Genomic DNA, 17,594 nt, shown 5'->3' with positions numbered 1-17,594 from the left:
AACAAATGACAATACTTGACATCTAATTTTTTGTGTGAAGTGATTTCAAATGCATGGTTTGCATTTAAAAAATAAAAGTGGGTTTTTAATTTCTGGCTTACTATACATAAGCATGCATCTTCAATTGTGGTATTTTATAGTAAAATATCTTGGCTTGGGTAAATAACACTGGTTACTGGCAGTACTGTTAATCAGAGAACATACAGATGATCTAAAAAATATTTATTTTACATTTCCTGAAACTAGCAGTCTCTACCCTCAAAAGTCCAGAAAACAACGGGACAGGGCTGCAGGCTTTTATAGAAAGAGGCAAGTGGGAAACCAGGAAGAAGAACACAGCTTATAGTGATTGGCTAGGGTTGCATATCTGACCTTGTTCAGAAAAGTCAAGGAACAGGGTAGTGACTATAGTGTTCGGCGCTGGCTTGGTGTAGGGGGACTGGCTGACTGGATGGACCTATTTTGTTTCTGATCAAGGGGAGTGTTTACAGGGACACACAAGCTTTCATTCACTGTCATGGCACCCCTGGCAGTGGTGGTTCCATCTCAGGCCTAGAAATTCATTTCAGTGACACTAATCGCTAGACATAATTTGATACGCTGACTTAGCCAGCCATATCAATTGTTTACCTGTTGTATATTTAGGTTTACTCCTCTGAGGCTTTTGTAGCAGGAGCCTAGAAACTGAATTTTTTTTTTTTCACAAACTTCATGCATCTCTGGTTATTAAAGACGGCAAAGGAATGGAGCTACTGTGGTTGTAACTGCTTTCTAACAACCGTAGGGCGCTATGGCACTTGTTTCAGTCGTCCTCATTTGTTGTTTAAATTGCAGGCTAATTTATGATCTGGTAATGTTTCCACTCCTAGGGATAAAAGGAAGAGAGCGTCTCCTGGACCTGATCGCCACATTTCTGGTCTTACAGTTTCTTCGTACCAAGTTGGAACAAAAGGGAATAGTCTTCAAATCACTGATGAAATTGGATGATGTGTCCATTTCCAGGTGACTTGAATTCTCGCATTAACTCATTTATATTTCTAACCATTTCTTGACTAAATTTTATAAGAAGCTACATGGAATTGTAAGAACAAAGAGAGCTTATTTGCAGAGAATATCTTTCCTACTCTCTTCTACCACTGGCAGGGCAGACACAGTATTTTTCCCCTTGGGTTCTATGAAACACTAGGGCTCAGAGAGTTAAGTGTAGCTCACACTGCAGCTCAGATCTGTTGCTCCTGGTTTAGTGGTCTTTTCACTATGGTGTATTATTTCTATGTGCTTTTGGAAAATCCACAAGACGGTTGTCAGGACCAGGCCTCTTCCCAATAATTGCAGGGCCTGGCACAAGAATAGAGAGGGAAACCCACATACTATATGTCTAAATATTTAAAAATTATAAATGAAACTAGCAAACTGTCAAATAAAATATGTTTTAAAGTCCTGCCTTGGCAAATACAACTTCATGAAGACCAGGTTCAAATTTAGAATTATGTGACCACTTGGAAGTCTGATGCCATGATGTGACAGCATGGAGAGAGCCAGTTCTGGGACCCTGGCTCCTAGCCCTTGGGCTGACCTTGGGCACTCTACTTACTTACTGAAACTTCATTCATACCCCATGCAAATGGTCACCCCTTGTGTGTGTGTATATACACATAATATACATATATGCACATGTACTGTCATACATATAGAATTTGCTTATGCTTTTTTAAAGAGGCAAGATAAGTAGGAAAACTAGCAAATTTTATAAAAATACTACCTATGGGGAGGGGAAGGAGACAAGTTTAGAAGCTACATTTCTCCTAATGTATCTTGTTTTACATTTTTTACTTTGAAACTATGTAAATATTTTGCATTACAAAGACCAGGTACCAGGGAAGAGGTATTAAACATGTTTTTATTGTTGGTTTTTTTTTTTAAATTTTTGTTTGTTTATTTTTGAGAGACAGAGAGAGCTGAGCAGGGGAGTGGCAGACACAGAGGGAGACACAGAATTCGAAGCAGGCTCCAGGCTCTGAGCTGTCAGCACAGAGCCTGATGCGGGGCTTGAACTCACGAACCACGAGATCATGACCTGAGCTGGAGTTGGATGCTCAACTGACTGAGCCACCCAGGCGCCCCTTAAACATGTTAAATTATACCATGGACTGCAATCAGCAGTGTATGGAATGTGAGGAAATAAATGGCAAAAGAAAAAAGGGGAGGGTTTGAAGCTATATACATTAAAGGACACATGGCCCGAAGGCAATGTGACACCTTTTTTGGATCCTGATTTGAACAAAACCTATATTATTTTAAAAAGAGAGAAAGAGGGGTGCCTGGGTAGAATGGTCGGTTAAGCATCTGACTTCAGCTCAGGTCATGATGTCCGGGTTCATGAGTTCAAGCCCTGTGCTGACAGCTCAGAACCTGGATCCTGCTTCAGATTCTGTCTCCCTTTCTCTCGGCCCCTCCCCTGCTAGCACTCTCTCTCTGTGTCTCTCAAAAATGAATAAACATTAAAAAAAAGTTTTTAAGAGAGAGAAAGACAATTAGGGAGATTTAAACATTACCTGAATGTTTTGTGCTATTAAAGAATTATTTATTGTCTCGTAGAGATACATATTTACAGATGATATTAAAATAAATAAACAGACCTGGTTTTTTTAATGTTCATTTAACATTCATACTAGCAGGCTAGTCAGTCAAAAGTTTAGAGGCCAGCTGGATTAAAGGAAGGCCAGTTGAATTAGTAAGAATATTTAAAACTAGTTTCAGGGCACCTGGGTGGCTTAGTCAGCTAAGCATCTGACTTTGGCTCAGGTTTCTTGAGTTCAAGCCCTGCATCAGGCTCAGAGCCTAGAGACTCCTTCAGAATCTGTCTCCCCCCTCTCTGCCCCTCCCCCACTCATGCTCTCTGAGTCTCTCTCTCTCTCTCACAGAAAATGAATAAACATTAAAAATTTTTCTTTAATAAATAAAACTGGCTTTGTTGCATTCAGTAGTTAGTAACTAACTAAGTAGTAGGCAAACATCTTTTTGATTATGCTCACCATTTATATGTTCATGTCATTATGATATTCAGCTAACATTTATTGATTACGTACTGTGGGCCAGGAACTGTTGATCCTGTTAAATCCGTATGTTTTGTTAATCCGCACAAACCCCTAGGATCTCATGTTCTTATCATAATTGAGGAAACTGAGACTTTCAGTGTTGAATGAAAGCTGCACCATATCTCACAGCCAACATTGTGTGATTTCAGAGTCAGGGTTTGAAACCAGCTCTTAGCTACCCACTAGACAAATGACTCTTTCCCAGTTCATAGGGGAAAAAATCAGGAAGATGGAGAATTTTCCAAATTTTTAGTCCCCCTGGCCATAGAATTTTTTTTAACTGTAGTTTGTTACCACTTGTTTGCTAAAAATCCTAGGTGACAAAACAAATGAGGAAGTAGCTAATATTAATGAAAAATATCTCAAAAATGTTCTGAGTCTTGAATAGACTTGAATATTTGACATTCTTGAATATTTGACAGCATTTTTTGGACACAAACTTCAAGTTTTTATGTAATGCACAGTTTAGTAGTATGTTGTTCCTGGTTTGTATGATAATTAAATATGACAGTTTCATGGTTCTTGGGAAAATACCTAGGAAAATGGCTAACCAATCAAATTGAGAATTCCTGGTACAGTAAAAAGGAGAGAGGGGCGCCTGGGTGGCTCAGTCGGTTAAACCTCCAACTTCGGCTCAGGTCAGATCTCACGTTCATGGGTTCGAGCCTCGCGTCGGGCTCTGTGCTGACGGCTAGCTCAGAGCCTGGAGCCAGCTTCCAGTTCTGTGTCTCCTTCTCTCTCTGCCCCTCCCCCTCTCATGCTCTGTCTCTCTGTATCAAAAATAAAATAAAACATTAAAAAAAAAAGGAGAGAGAAATAGAAGCCTGGTTTGTAAAGTAGTATTGAGTTTCTGCCTGAAGAATGGATGCATTTAGATCAAGATGAATGAAAAGGTGCAAAAAACCCAAACATACATAGGCTAGAGGAAGCTTGAGTTGGCCTGGAGGCAGCAAGGAAGTCTGTGAATCATTTGGAAGCTGGAAAGTGACAGGTATAATAAACTTAAAAATGAATCAGGGACACCTAGGTGGCTCAGACTTCAGCTCAGGTTATGATCTTGTGGTCATGTGATCTTGTGATCACAGCTTGTGAGTTTGAGCCCTGTGCCAGGCTCTGTGCTGACAGCTTAGAGTCTATTGAATAAGTTAAAAGCACCATGTTGGTCTGATAGAACTTTCATAAAATATTAGAATTGCTTTTATTAAAGATATTAATTTTTGAATTATTTTGTCAGATCTAATGTGCTATGTTTGGTATCACATTACATTTCATATGTAATTATATTCTGAAATTGATAGAAAGATTTATTTTTAATCTAGAAATATTCCCTGGGCTTTTGAAGAAATAAAGAAAGCAAGTGAGTGGGTAAGAAGAACCGAAGGACAATATCCATCCATCTGCCAACGGCTTGAATTGGGTCAAGATTGGGACTCTTCTACTAAACAGCTACTGGGGATCCAAACCATGGACACTGCTTCTCCTCTTCACAGAGTTCTTAATTACAGTCAAGGCTGAATCAACTGAAGTTGTATTTTAAACATTATTCATGCTTCTATGTGTAAAATAATCAGATATCAGTAGATACCTATATTAAGATTGTATTCAATGTAGCACTCACTTTAAGCAGAAACAGAATTGATTATTTTAATGGACTAACAAGTGATAACAAATTAAACATTACAATTTTACAGATTTTTTGTGTTTATATGTTTAAAGTGATAAGAGACATAACTGGCTGGTCCTGGAGCCTCATTTCCTTTTCCCCTTTAAGGGGTCCAGGAGAGAGCCAGCCCAGCCAGGCTGAATTAGCTGGGGAGAAACAGGTCTTTGGCTGATGTCAGTGTTGCTGACATGCCAGCCTGTTTGCAGGGCCCTGACTTTCTGGACCTTTGCCCTTGGTGTACATACTCCTGTATCCTAGTCTGTAGATCTCTTGATACATTTTTTGTCACTCAGAGAAACTAGGTGTCTCATGCAATTCTTTCATGGATCCCACCTTTGGTGTTGCATATAAAACCCTACAGTCATCTAGACTTCTTCCTATGTTACCTGGTAGAAGTTTTATAAACTTTGCATTTTATGGTATGGTCTAAGATCCATTCTGAGTTATTTTTTATGAAGGCTGTGAGGTCTTTCCATCTTCCTCTACACTACCACTTCCAGGCCATTACCTCTCTACCTTTATGTAAAAACTCTGGTTTCCTTGAGGTTCAGTCTTTTGGCTGTTCTCCACCCTGCCCTCGTTGCTGCCAGTCACCAGATGTTCAGTACCTTGACACACCTACATATGGTTCAGGATCTCCCTTTCCCCTGCCAGTCCCACCTTCATCTTGAGTGATTTCCAAATCCTGATTTTATGACCACTCCTAATTCCCTGGACTTGAACCACAGTTATAACTGAATCTTGGCAGAACTCCTTGACACCCAAAAGGTAGGAAGGAAGCTTGTGAGGTACTATCATGAGACCTTCTCCTACCTGCCTCCCTATCTCTCTGGGAGGCAGACATGAGACCATTTTTTATCACCTCCCAGTTCCATATGGCTCAGTATACAGCTACAGACTAAAATTCCTCATAGCCACATCTAGAATTGGCTCCTCAGGGTTGATGTGTCCCACAACACACACTGTAGTTATCTAGCTCTTTTTGGGGTGGGACAAGAACCAAGGGGAGCTGGCAGTTTTTACTATCTTTCTCTTGCTGTTTATTAAAGTATTAAACCATCTAAATCTAAAGCAGCTTGTTATATCTTTACTGGTTAAGTCAGTCAGATCTTGCCCTTGGCCTTGTCTGCTTGACATAATCATAGAAAATAAACTCTTTTGTTTTATCAGATTGAGGAATAAAAGAATGATAATACCTAGTAGCAGAGTGTATGAAGGTAAAGACTTATGTTGTTAATGAAAACATATACTAGAAAGACAAAATTTTGCAACATTAATCCAAATTTATTTTTTCTCTTTCAACATATTCCTTTTTATTTTACTGAAACAAATGGGACAATGATTACTTGGTATTGTTTCCTAATGATAAACATATACTGAAGGAATTACTACTTAGGTAAACTTGAATAATCTACTTAAACTTTTTAATATAATCTATTGTCAAGTTGGCTAACAATGTATATAGCATGCTCTTGGTTTTGGGGGTAGATTCCTGTGATTCATCACTTACATATGACACCCAGTGCTCATAATATTAATCCAAATTTAAATTAGTACCCTCCTTGACCTATAAATTCTACCAATAGGAATTCTACATCTAGATATTCATCTTGCATATGGACACACACATGCATATGTTATATATGAATATACATATTATAGATGCAGAATAATGTGGAAGAGAACACATTTAAAATTATATAAATGGGTATTTATGCATGTATGAGATAAAATTCTGTCATGTCATAATCTAAACTGGTTACATTTGAGGAATAGAAACTTCATTTCTGTGTTACATATTTTTGAATTAATTAAAAATGTTTTACAGTGAAGATATATATTTCAAAAGTATATAAAAGCAGAAAAATAGAATAATCCACATAAATCTCACCATTTATAATATTTTGCCAAATTTTTATATATTTAGAACAGTCTTCTGTTCCCTCTTCTTTTGCTAGTGACTTGCCGAAGAAGGAAGGTCGTCCTAAAGGATGCCACATTCTGGATTTGTTCGATTGTTTCCATTTTTCTTTCCCCATATTTCTTGTAAACTGGAAATTTGATCTAAGGTCCTGCATAGATGAAGGATCAATCTTTTTGTCAACAGGATATGGTTTGGTTCTTCTCCTTTTAATAATGCTAATATTGATCAGTGCGTTTTCCAATGTGAAGCTGTGTTTCCCCTACAACCAACAAATAAATTGTGAAGAGAGATTTTGGCAGCCAGTTTCTCATCAGTCGTTCACGTAATGGTTTGTTGCCTGAATCATTTTCATGAAATATTGTGATTCTCTGTCTTTTCTTCTATGACTAACTGAAATTCTGAAAAAATGAGCTTTCCCTCACCAACAAATGTTTATATTTTTGTAAAAACTCATTTTAAAAAAGATACCTAATTATTAGAATTGCTGTCGTCCTTTATAGTCTAAGAGTCTGTGGCAGGCAGAGAGACCGTTAAGAATGAGACAACAGGCCCCAAATGCAATTATCTGTGCCTAGCCCCCCATTGGCAAACCAAGATTCCGTACCCAACCTAACTGCAATTTCAGCCTCTTGTAGCAGTATAATCTTAACCAGTAGTCTGGAATTGCCTAGCAGTACTAGTGAGGTAGTCTTCTTGGTAGACCCGTCTTCCCCCAAAGGACAGTGAATTTTTCTGAAATAATCCTTTCCTGTAGGACTTCATGCCCCACCTCCTTTCTGTCTTGAAAAGTCTGTTTCTTTCTGTATTTCGCCGGAGCTCCTTTCTATTTGCTACATGGGATGTTGCCCCAATGTTGAATAAAACCAATGAGATCTTCCAATATAGTCAGCTGTATTCTAATGCCATGCCTAACTGCTTTGCTTTCTTCATGCTTAGTACAGTCCTGGTACACAGGATGCATTTACTAAACAAATAAATCACTGTACCCACTCAAAGATCTGAAGTGCCTCTCCAAATGGATCTGCTGGATCATAGGTTATTCTTTAGCTAACCTCAGAGTTAAATGAATTGATCTTGTAAACTAAGTACATCATTCAAAGAAACAAAAATGAAAAGCTTGCTACTATAGAGATTTTATTTGCAATTCAAAGTGAGAAAAACATTTTATCCTTAGGTGGATTATCCTAGCAACTTTGGGTGACTCTGTCAATTATTCATAAGGTAGACAAAATACTTCATCACGTCGATATGTTCAATGAGGGAGGGGGAATCTCTACAACTTGGAAAACAAATGTTTTCTTGGCCAGTTACTTAAAAAAAAAAAAAAGTGTCTTCCTGTCTTTAAACTCAATAAAATATCACCATGAATTGTTTGATTGGATCATTCAAACGAATCAAAATTACATAGGCACGAACGGCCGGCCAGGCCTCGAGTGCGGGTCGCTCAGGTATGGGCAGCAGCGGGGCTGGAATTCCTAGAAAGCCCAGGGCGGCGCCGTGCGCGCGTCTGGAAGCGAGGGCAGGCCCCGCGCAGCATTCATCTCCCGTAAGCGCCTCAGCTTCCCTACCAGGGCGAATTCACGCGCTCCGGTGTCCCCCGGCCACCCCTTCCCGGGAAGCCCCGAAGCCCGCCTCCGCCAGCCTCCCTCCTTTCTCCCAGCGCGCCCGGATAAGTCCCTCCCCCGAGTCGTCCCCACCCCTCCCCCCCCAGGGGCTCCCCAACAGCCCTCCCGCAGCCCTCTCAGGGGAGCCCCGTCCGCTCCACTCTGGCGGCCCGCTCCGCCCCGCCCTTCCGCCGGGGCGATCCTCGGCCCGCCCACCCACTTCCCGTAGGCTCTGAGGAGGTCCGGCGCTCCCGCCTCGAGATGATTGGTGTACGCGCCTGTCGCTCCAGGGTCCCGAGCCCGCCATTGGCGGATTTCCCTCTCAGTCGTATCACGCTGCCCGAGTGGATTATAGCCAAGCGCGGAGCGCGAGGAACCGCCTCGGTGTGCGTCGCAGCTGCTTGTCTTCGGCGGCTTGCGAGGCTCCCATTATGGCCATGGCGGCGGCGGTTGCCGAGGAGGCGAGCGTGACTGCAGCTCCTGTTTCAGGTGCCGACAGCAATGGTGAGTCTCCTGAAGTCGAAGGAGAAGGTGTTGGCGCAGTGGGCCAAGAGAAGGACGCAGCCGCGAAAGGATCAGAGGCCGTTGGAGACAGCGAGGAGGACGGGGAGGATGTGTTCGAAGTGGAAAAGATTCTGGACATGAAGACCGAGGGGGTACGTGTGCGCCGCGGGGGCCGAGGCTGGGCGTGCGGGGCTCGAGGTGGGGACGTGGGGCGATGGGAGTGTGTGCAGGTTTGCCGCGCGGAGACGTGGAGCCCTCCCGGAATTCACAAGCTGAAAAAGCTTGTGCAGACACACGACGTGGGCGGGGGAAGGGACCGTGACAGCCCGAGGCGACCCGACGCCGGCGCGCCAGTCGTGGGAGCGGTGCGCCAACAAGCCTGGACGGACCCTTGGGCTGTGCATGGCCGTGCGGGGACATTCCAACAAGTTTAAAAGGGTTGTGTGGCCGGAGAGAGGAAGTAGTTTAGGGTGCGGTGTGAGAGCATCCAGGGGGCAGACAGTGGGGGAAGGATTTGTCACGGTTTTCAGTGTTTAGATAACTGACTGGGGCCTCTTTTCAGTGCTGGAAAGGAGTGACGCTGAAATCAATGTCCACGCCGTCGTTTCAGTGTTTTCCAAAGCCATGATCCGAATTCTGTTTTCAGATGTTTGGGAATTCCCATTCGTCCGCAGAATCTCGTCCAAGAGGTCGCATTTAAAGGTCTTGAGAACCTGACCAGTCTGCCTTCTCTCCTTGTGTGTTATGTGATTGGAGCCAACAGTGACTGGAGCTTACTGTTCTTTGTGCTGGTCAGTCTGTCAGGTCTCACTCCTGGGAGTTGGTTTGTCTGTGAAGTCCTTTTTTGACCCTGATCTCTGGAAAGCGAGGTGCTTCTTCGTCTATGCCCTTGTAACACTTTGTTTAGACCTCTGTCTGAGCACTTACAGCACCACTCTTTTGTCTCTCTGAGCACATAGAGGTGAATTGTAGCATACACGGTTGCTGATGCTGAGAAGTTTTGGCCATTGGGGATAAATAATCGAAGTCTAATGCCAATAACATTATTGTTAGTTGCAGTACAGTAAACATAGGAACCTAGTTTTGTATGGTTTTCTCAAATGTATTACAAAAGCGCCTTGATGAAGTAGAGCCAGTCTTTTTAAATTTTTTTAAATGTTCATTTATTTTGAAACAGAGAGCTCGGGAGCGAGCGTGAGCGGGGGAGGGGCAGAGAGAGAGACACACACAGAATCGGAAGCAGGTTCAGACTCTGAGCTGTCAGCACAGAGCCCGACTCGGGGCTCGAATCCCCGAATCACAAGAATCACCTGAGCCGAAGTCGGACACTTAACTGAGCCACCCAGGCGCCCCAAGAGAGTAGAGCCAGTCTTAAACTGTTTTGTATCACTGTCATTTAACACAAGTGCTTGGCACATATAAGAGATTTAGAAAAATCGGGGCGCATGGGTGGCTCAATTGGTTAAGCATCCGACTCAATTTCAGTTCAGGTGGTGGACTCAATTTCAATTCAGGTGGTCGTCTCTCATGTCTTGAGAACTCTGCACTGACAGCGGGGAGCCCGCTGGAGATTCTCTCTCCCTCTTTCTCTCTGCCCCCTTCCACTTAAACTAAATAAAATAAACAAACAAACAAAAAAAAGATATTTAGAAAAATATTTGGTTAGGAGAATCTTTAGAATTAAGATGATTCACCTATTGGTATAATGTTTCTTTAATGCATTTTATTTTAATTCCAAGTTAGTTAAGTTCATACAATATTTAATATTCCTGGTTCCAAAGAATTGTAGGTGCTGTACCTGGAGTCTCATATTCTAGTGAAAAGTGGATGAAACTAAGAAACTGAAGTGTTAAAGACAGTAAAGAAGGGTTATTTATATCACTTTAGTGATGTAAAGTTGGGTGAGAATTCTAGTTCTCAGGGCCTTGTATTTTTAGATACTCTTGCAAATGAGTGATTTATAAGCTGAGAAGTATTAACTCAGCAGAATGGGACTATGGCAGTTACTTTGTTAGTACTGCTGTGTGAGCCAGCCAGCTGAAAAACAAAAGGGTCCTGATAGCAGTTTGGTTGGCCTCCTTGTATTGTAGTCTTGGGGTCTGTGCAATTTCGGTTGTTCATAAGCACCAGACTGGTGTTCTGATCAACTGAGACAATCATGATGATGAGGGTTGGCTTGGAGGAATAGCATTAATGCTAAATGTGTATATTAGCATTTATATATCCTTTCAGTTTATTGCTAACTCATTTTTGTGTGTTTTCAGAACCATTAAATGAATCTGACAGATCTTGGGGTTTTACCTTCAATTTTGAATTGGAGTCATTTTTACATAATAAAAAACAGGCACTTTTTAGTATTTATGGGCATTTGGTTTTATTTATTTATACAGTTTAGTGAAGCATCACAAATCAAGGTGATAAGGAGGTGTAACCTCCACCCAAGTCAGAAAGTATTAGGCTGCCATCCCTAGAAACCTCTTTTGAATCCCCTTTCCGATGTGTCCCTTATCCTCCTCCCAGAATTACTCCTGAATTATAATAGGTTTCTTGCTTTTCTTCGTAGTTTCCCCACCTAAGGATGCATTCCTTGACACTTGAGTTTAGTTTTACGTGGTTTGTTCGTTCATTCCTTCCTTTCTTTTTCTTCTTTCTTTCATTTAGAGAAAGAGAGCGTGTGTGTGCATGCACATGCTGGAAGGGGAACACAGAGAGAGAGAGAGAGAGAGAGAGAGAGAGAGGGAGAAAGAATCTCAAGCAGGTTCTCCATTGTCAGCATGTGGAGCCCAATGCGGGGCTTGAACTCACCAACTGTGAGATCAGTGACCTGAGCTGAAATCAAGAGTCAGACACTTAACCAACTGAGCCACCCCAGGAACCCCTTTTTCTTCCATTTAAATGGAATCGCACAGTTTTTATTTTGTGTGTTCATTTTTTTCCCCCTCAACAATATCTCTCTGAGATTTCCTCCATGTTGTGTGGAGTTGTATTTGATTTTCATCGCTGCACATTATTCGGTTCATGAATGTATTATAGCCTATCTTTTGTCCTACTGTTAATGGGAATTTGGGCTGTTTCCAGGTTTTGGCTATTATAAGTAATGCTTCTGTGAATTTTATTGAACATGTCCCCTGATACATTGTGCACGTGGAATTGTTCAGACATAGGGACACACATCTTCAGCTTTCAGTGGAAACTATTTTTGAAAGTGGTTGTACCAATTTACACCATTACTAATGGTTTATGAGATTTCCTTTTGTTTTGCATCCTGTCAGCACTTGATATGGTCACACTTTTTATTTTTAGCCAGTTCTGATGGGTATATAACGATATTTCCTACTTTTAATTTGTATTTCTCTGATCCTACATTAATAATCAGGTTGAAATCGTTGAGCATCTTTTCATTTACTTATTAGAGATTTAGTTATCCTCTTTCATGAAGTGCTTGTTCAAATCTCTTTCTACTGGGTTATCTGCCTTACTGAATTGTTGGTATGTATTCTGAGTCATACCTTTTGTTGGTGATGTATTGCAGATCTCTTTTCCGGCTGTCTTTTGATGAACAGTTTATATAGTTAATGTAAAGACAAATGACTTTGTCTTGATGTTGAGTGCTTTTTATGTTTGGTTTGAGAAATCTTTCTCTGCTCTAGATATTCTGTATAATTTTTTTTCTAAAGTTTTAAAAAATGTTTTATTTATTTTTGAGAGAGAGAGAGAGAGAGACAGTGTGAGCAGAGGAGGGTCAGAGAAAGAGGGAGACAAAGAATCTGAAGACAGGCTCCAGGCTCTGAACTAGCTGTCAGCACAGAACCTGATGCAGGGCCCGAACCCACGAACCGTGAGATCATGACCTGAGCCAAAGTCGGACGCTCAACCGACTGACCCACCCAGGCCCCCCTATAATTTTTTTTTCTAGATACTCTTGTTTTCCCTTTCAGATTTTATATTTAACACTTCACTTAGAATTGATTTTGTGCAGAGTGTAATATGGGGCTCATGTTTTATTGAGCAGATCTTTCTTATTTTTCTTTAACAATGCCTTGTAAATTTTAGAATCAACTTGTCAATTTCCTTACGCACATAAAAACAGGATTTTTATTGGAATTTGCATTGAATCTGTGGATAAATTTAGTATCAGTGTAATTTCTTCCAGTAATGTTTTATAGCTTTCTGTGTTGAGTGAGGTCTTAAACGTCTTTTATTACATATATTTTTAGGTGTACCTAATATTTTTGATGCAATAATAAATTGTCTTTTAAGAAATTCCATTGTGTTTGTTGCTCATATATAGAAAATACTTTTAATTTATGTATATTTGTCCTTTTATATCTAGTTGCTAAATACTTTTATGAATGGATGTTGAATTTTATTAAAACTTTTATTCTGCATCTGTCAAAGTGATCACATAATCTTTCTCTTTTATTTATTTTGAGAAAGAGACTGAGCAGGGGAGGAGTGGGGAGAGAGAGAGAGTCCCAAGCAGGCTCCATGCTGTCAGTGCGGAGCCCCACAAACTGTCAGATTGTGATCTGAGCCCAAACCATGACTCAGGTGCTTACCCGACTTGAGTCCCCCCAGGGCTTCTCTTTAACATCTTGTGGTGGAAATAGAGCTGTTGTTCAGCCTTTCTTTTTTTTCAGAGTTTATGCCTTTAGTACTATAAATTATCCTATAATCTTAGTTTACCTACACCTTGTAAATTATGTTTGTACTATATTTTGTTTCAGGTAAAAATATTTTCCAGTATCCATAATTTACATATAACTATATTGCTTAATTTCTAAATGTTTGAGAGTATTCCTAATATTTCATGTGCTTTAAAAGAATTTTAACTGACATATATTCTTGACTGAGCCACCCAGGTGCCCCTTAACTGACATATATTTATATATTGTTTGTCATTGAATATTTGCTTGATTCACTTGGTTATATAAGATCTATATATAATATTGTTGCCAACAAGCAAGGCAGCCATTACTTATTTAGTTGAAGCTAGAAATATGGGAAACTAATTTGAGAATAATTTACATGCATGAGCTGTTCTCAATTTCATACTCCTAATATTATTGATTATTGTAACTGTAATTTTTTATGACATGTACCTTGTTGGCTTTAAAGGAACGCTAAAACGGACTAGATATTTTTACTTTTATTAATATCACATTTGGAGTCCATTGAAATGCCTAATTACAGTTGTGTGGTTTTTTTTTTAAACATTTCATGTTTATAATATGCTTGGACCCATTGGCCTTGAGTTTTTCTAACAAAAATTTTAATTAACTACCTAATATATGTAATTTTGGTGGCTAGGAGGACTGTCTTCTGCCTTTTGGTCTGGTTCACTGATTAAGCAGAAAGAAAACTTGGCTACCAAGAAAATAGACTGTTTCTGGCATTTTGAAGATAAGTTTATCATGAAATTTATTAATATATGTTTATCATGAAATTTATTAATATATGGCAAAGCCCTGGGCAATATTTGGATCTGCAGGATTTCTGCAAAAGAATGTATAATTCATGTATTTAATATGTTTTATATACTGTTGTATCTCTAATAAGACTCAAAGGTCCTGACATAGAGTGACTTTCAATAAATATTTGTTCAATGAATGAATGAAGTGAAACTGCTGAAATAAAGACCAATAACAGTTATCAACAAATTAAATCTGGAGCTAGAATTGAGATGTGCTACTTAATACTTGAGAATGGTTGTTGATACTCTTCATTGACCAGATTGAACTTAAATGATAATTAGCACTAAATTTATAATTGTGTTCAATGTCTACTAGTTTCTTACTGCCTTTTTTAATCAGAAAAGTTGTAATTCTTACATGCAATCTCACATACACCTTCATGCATATCCCCCAGTTGTTAATACTGATTTTGTCTTTTTCCTTTACTTATACCTCCCATTTGAAGGTAAATATGGGTTTTTTTAAAGCTACATTGAATAGCAGATACTACTGTTTTTATGCATACATAAAAATAATGGGGCCCAGGGGTACCTAGCTGGCTCAGTCAGTATAGCATGCGATTCTTGATCTCAGGGTTCTAAGTTCAAGTCCCACGCTTGGTGTGGAGCCCACTTAAAAAATGTGGAACACAAATAAGGATTGTTTGTTTCAATGCGCCATTGTTGTGTTTCTACCAAGACTAAGCCACGTGCTTTTTTTTAAGGCAGTATTGCATACTATTGACTAAGATTTTTTCCCCCATCTGTCATACAGTTCTTAAACAACCATGCTGGGGCGCCTGGGTGGCTCAGTCGGTTAAGCATCCGACTTCGGCTCAGGTCAGATCTCACGGTTCGTGGGTTCGAGCCCCGCGTCGGGCTCTGTGCTGACAGCTAGCTCAGAGCCTGGAGCCTGTTTCGGATTCTGTGTCTCCCTCTCTCTCTGACCCTCCCCTGCTCCAGCTGTCTCTCTCTGTCTCTCAAAAGTAAAATAAAAAGCAAAAAAAAAAAAAACAAAAAAAAAAAAACAAAAAACCCAACCATGCTGCCTCACCTTTTTTTATCTTCAGTTTTAACTACACCTTCATAGAAGCTCTTACAAAGTGGTGTATAATGGTAATTTTCTTTTTGCATGCTATTTTGCTAAAAAGAATGTGCATACACTTTCAGCTGATACAAACACTGTCCCTTTGTCCTATTATGTAGCTGACCCATAAAACTATCAATTTAGACTTAGTTATTATTTTAAGACTATGAGGTTTATCTTTAAAAGTTAAGAACCGGGGCGCCTGGGTGGCTCAGTTGGTTAAGCGTCTGACTTCGGCTCAGGTCATGATCTCACGGTTTGTGGGTTCAAGCCCCGCGTTGGGCTCTGTGCTGACAGCTCAGAGCCTGGAGCCTGCTTCTGATTCTGTGTCTCCCTCTCCCTCTGCCCCTCCCCTACTCACCCTCTGTCTCTCTCAAAATAAAAGACATAAATAAAAATAAAATAAATTAAAGTTAAGAACCTGAGTCTTCTCTTTTCCCATTATTTCTTAATTTCCATTCCTACTTGTTTCCAGTCCAAGATGGTGTTGGTCTTTCTCCTGGGGGAAGAATGATTGAAAGGCAGTGTAGGCATGTTGAAGGATAAAAAAGGAGAGGGAACAGCACTTGGCCTTCGGTTTGGAAAGATTATTGCCTTGGTGGTTGTATGAATAAAATCTGGCAGGTGTTAAGTGTAAGCTAGAATGGTGCTCTGCAGGTCAAGTGGAAAATTATTTCATCTATACCTGCTTCTCAGTGAAATTGGGTATTGAGCAGAAAAGATAAACCAGAAATCTGGAGAAGTAAAAATTTGGAATATATGTGATAAAGATTTTTTAAAATCTTTACTTATTTTTGAGAGGTTGAGCACAAGCAGGGGAGCGGCAGGAAGAGGAGACAAAGGATCTGAAGCAGGCTCTCTGCTGACAGTGAAAAGCACAGACAGTGCTCCAATTCACGAACTGTGAGATCATGCCCTGAGCTGAAATCAAGAGTCAGACACTTAACCGACTGAGCCCCCTCAGGCACCCCTGTGTATGGTAATGATTTGATAGCCATAAAATATTGAAAAGAGAAATTCTTACAAATGAGTGAGAAAATGGGCAAAAGACATAATAGGTAATTTTAAAATCTTGTTTATTGTAGTTTTACATGTTTCTTTGTATATGTACCTTAAAATTTGCCATCTTAACATTTTTAAGGGTAAATTCATAGAGACAGAAGAGTCATTAAGTACATTAAGTACATTTGTGTAGATATGCAGCCATCACCACCATCTATCTCTAGAACTTTTTTATCTTTCCAAATTGAAACTGCCCCTATTAAACAATAATTCCCCTCCCCTGAACCTCTGGTATCCACCATTCTTTCTGTCTCAGTGAATCTACTTATTCAGGTACTTAATGTAAGTGGAATCATATTTGTCCTTCTGTTTCTGGCTTATTTCACTGACCAAGGTTTATGGATTTCAAGGGTTCATCCATCTTATAGAATGTGTCAGAATTTCCTTTGCTTTTAAGACTGAATAATATTTCATTGTGTGTATACCATGTTTTGTTTATCCATTTATCTGTTGAAGGACATTTGGGCTATTTTCATTTTTTGGCTGTTGTGAACAGTACACTACTGGACATCGTTGAACGAATACTTGAATTCTTGTTTTCGGTTCTTTTGGTCATATACCCAGGACTGGAGTTATTGGGTCATAAGGAAATTCTTTTGAAGAGTTGGCAACTGTTTTCCACAGCAGCTATAACATTTTACATTCCCACCACTAATGTAAGAAGGTTCTAATTTCTCCCCATTCTCACACACATTTGTTTTCCATGTTTTTGTTTGTTTTGATATAGCCATTTGGTAACTGGTGTGAGATAGTGTCTCATGGATCTGATTTGCGTTTCCCTAAGGACTAATGGTGTTGAGCATCTTTTTATATGCTTTTGGCCATTTGCGTATCTTGTTTGGGAAAATGTTTGGTCAAGTCCTTTGCCCATTGTTAAGTGGGTTATTTGTCTTATTTTTTTGTTTTGTTTTTTAATTTTTTCTGTTTGTCTTGTTTTTGAATTATAGGAATTGTTTACATATTGTGAATATAAATCCCTTATTAGATGCAATCTGTAAGCATCTTCAGTTCTATGGGTTGCCTGTCACTATGTTGATAATGTCCTTTGATGCACAAAAGATTTTAATTTTCATGAACTCCTCTCACCTATTTTGGTTTTGGTTTTTGGAGTTGTATTCAAGAATGCAGTGTCAAATCCAAGGTCCTGAAGATTTACCCCTGTGTTTTCTTCTAAGAATTTTATGGTTTCATCTCTTAAAT

The 17,594-nt window shown here is 39.8% G+C and overlaps 2 protein-coding genes across 7 annotated transcripts in view; both read left to right on the top strand.

The window, feature by feature from the left end:
• The window catches only part of PARP4 (poly(ADP-ribose) polymerase family member 4), a 107,173-nt gene extending 100,124 nt beyond the window's left edge, over window positions 1–7,049 (top strand). For all 6 annotated transcript variants that reach the window (XM_029937023.1, XM_029937019.1, XM_029937022.1 and 3 more), the window contains 2 exons: window positions 870–1,002; window positions 4,418–7,049. In XM_029937023.1, coding sequence (XP_029792883.1) covers window positions 870–1,002; window positions 4,418–4,613 — 329 coding nt within the window. In that variant the 3' untranslated portion in view covers window positions 4,614–7,049. The remainder of the gene's footprint in view (window positions 1–869; window positions 1,003–4,417) is intronic.
• A 1,600-nt stretch (window positions 7,050–8,649) lies between these two features.
• Window positions 8,650–17,594, top strand: part of MPHOSPH8 (M-phase phosphoprotein 8) — a 53,035-nt gene continuing 44,090 nt past the window's right edge. Inside the window, exon 1 of the mRNA XM_029937018.1 lies at window positions 8,650–8,945. Coding sequence (XP_029792878.1) covers window positions 8,721–8,945 — 225 coding nt within the window. The 5' untranslated portion in view covers window positions 8,650–8,720. The remainder of the gene's footprint in view (window positions 8,946–17,594) is intronic.

The sequence above is a fragment of the Suricata suricatta genome, chromosome 4 (assembly GCF_006229205.1).
Source record: "Suricata suricatta isolate VVHF042 chromosome 4, meerkat_22Aug2017_6uvM2_HiC, whole genome shotgun sequence".
Classification (NCBI taxonomy): Eukaryota; Metazoa; Chordata; class Mammalia; order Carnivora; family Herpestidae; genus Suricata; species Suricata suricatta.
The sequence above is the reverse complement of the archived record's forward strand: the minus strand, read 5'-3'. Positions and strand labels throughout refer to the sequence as shown.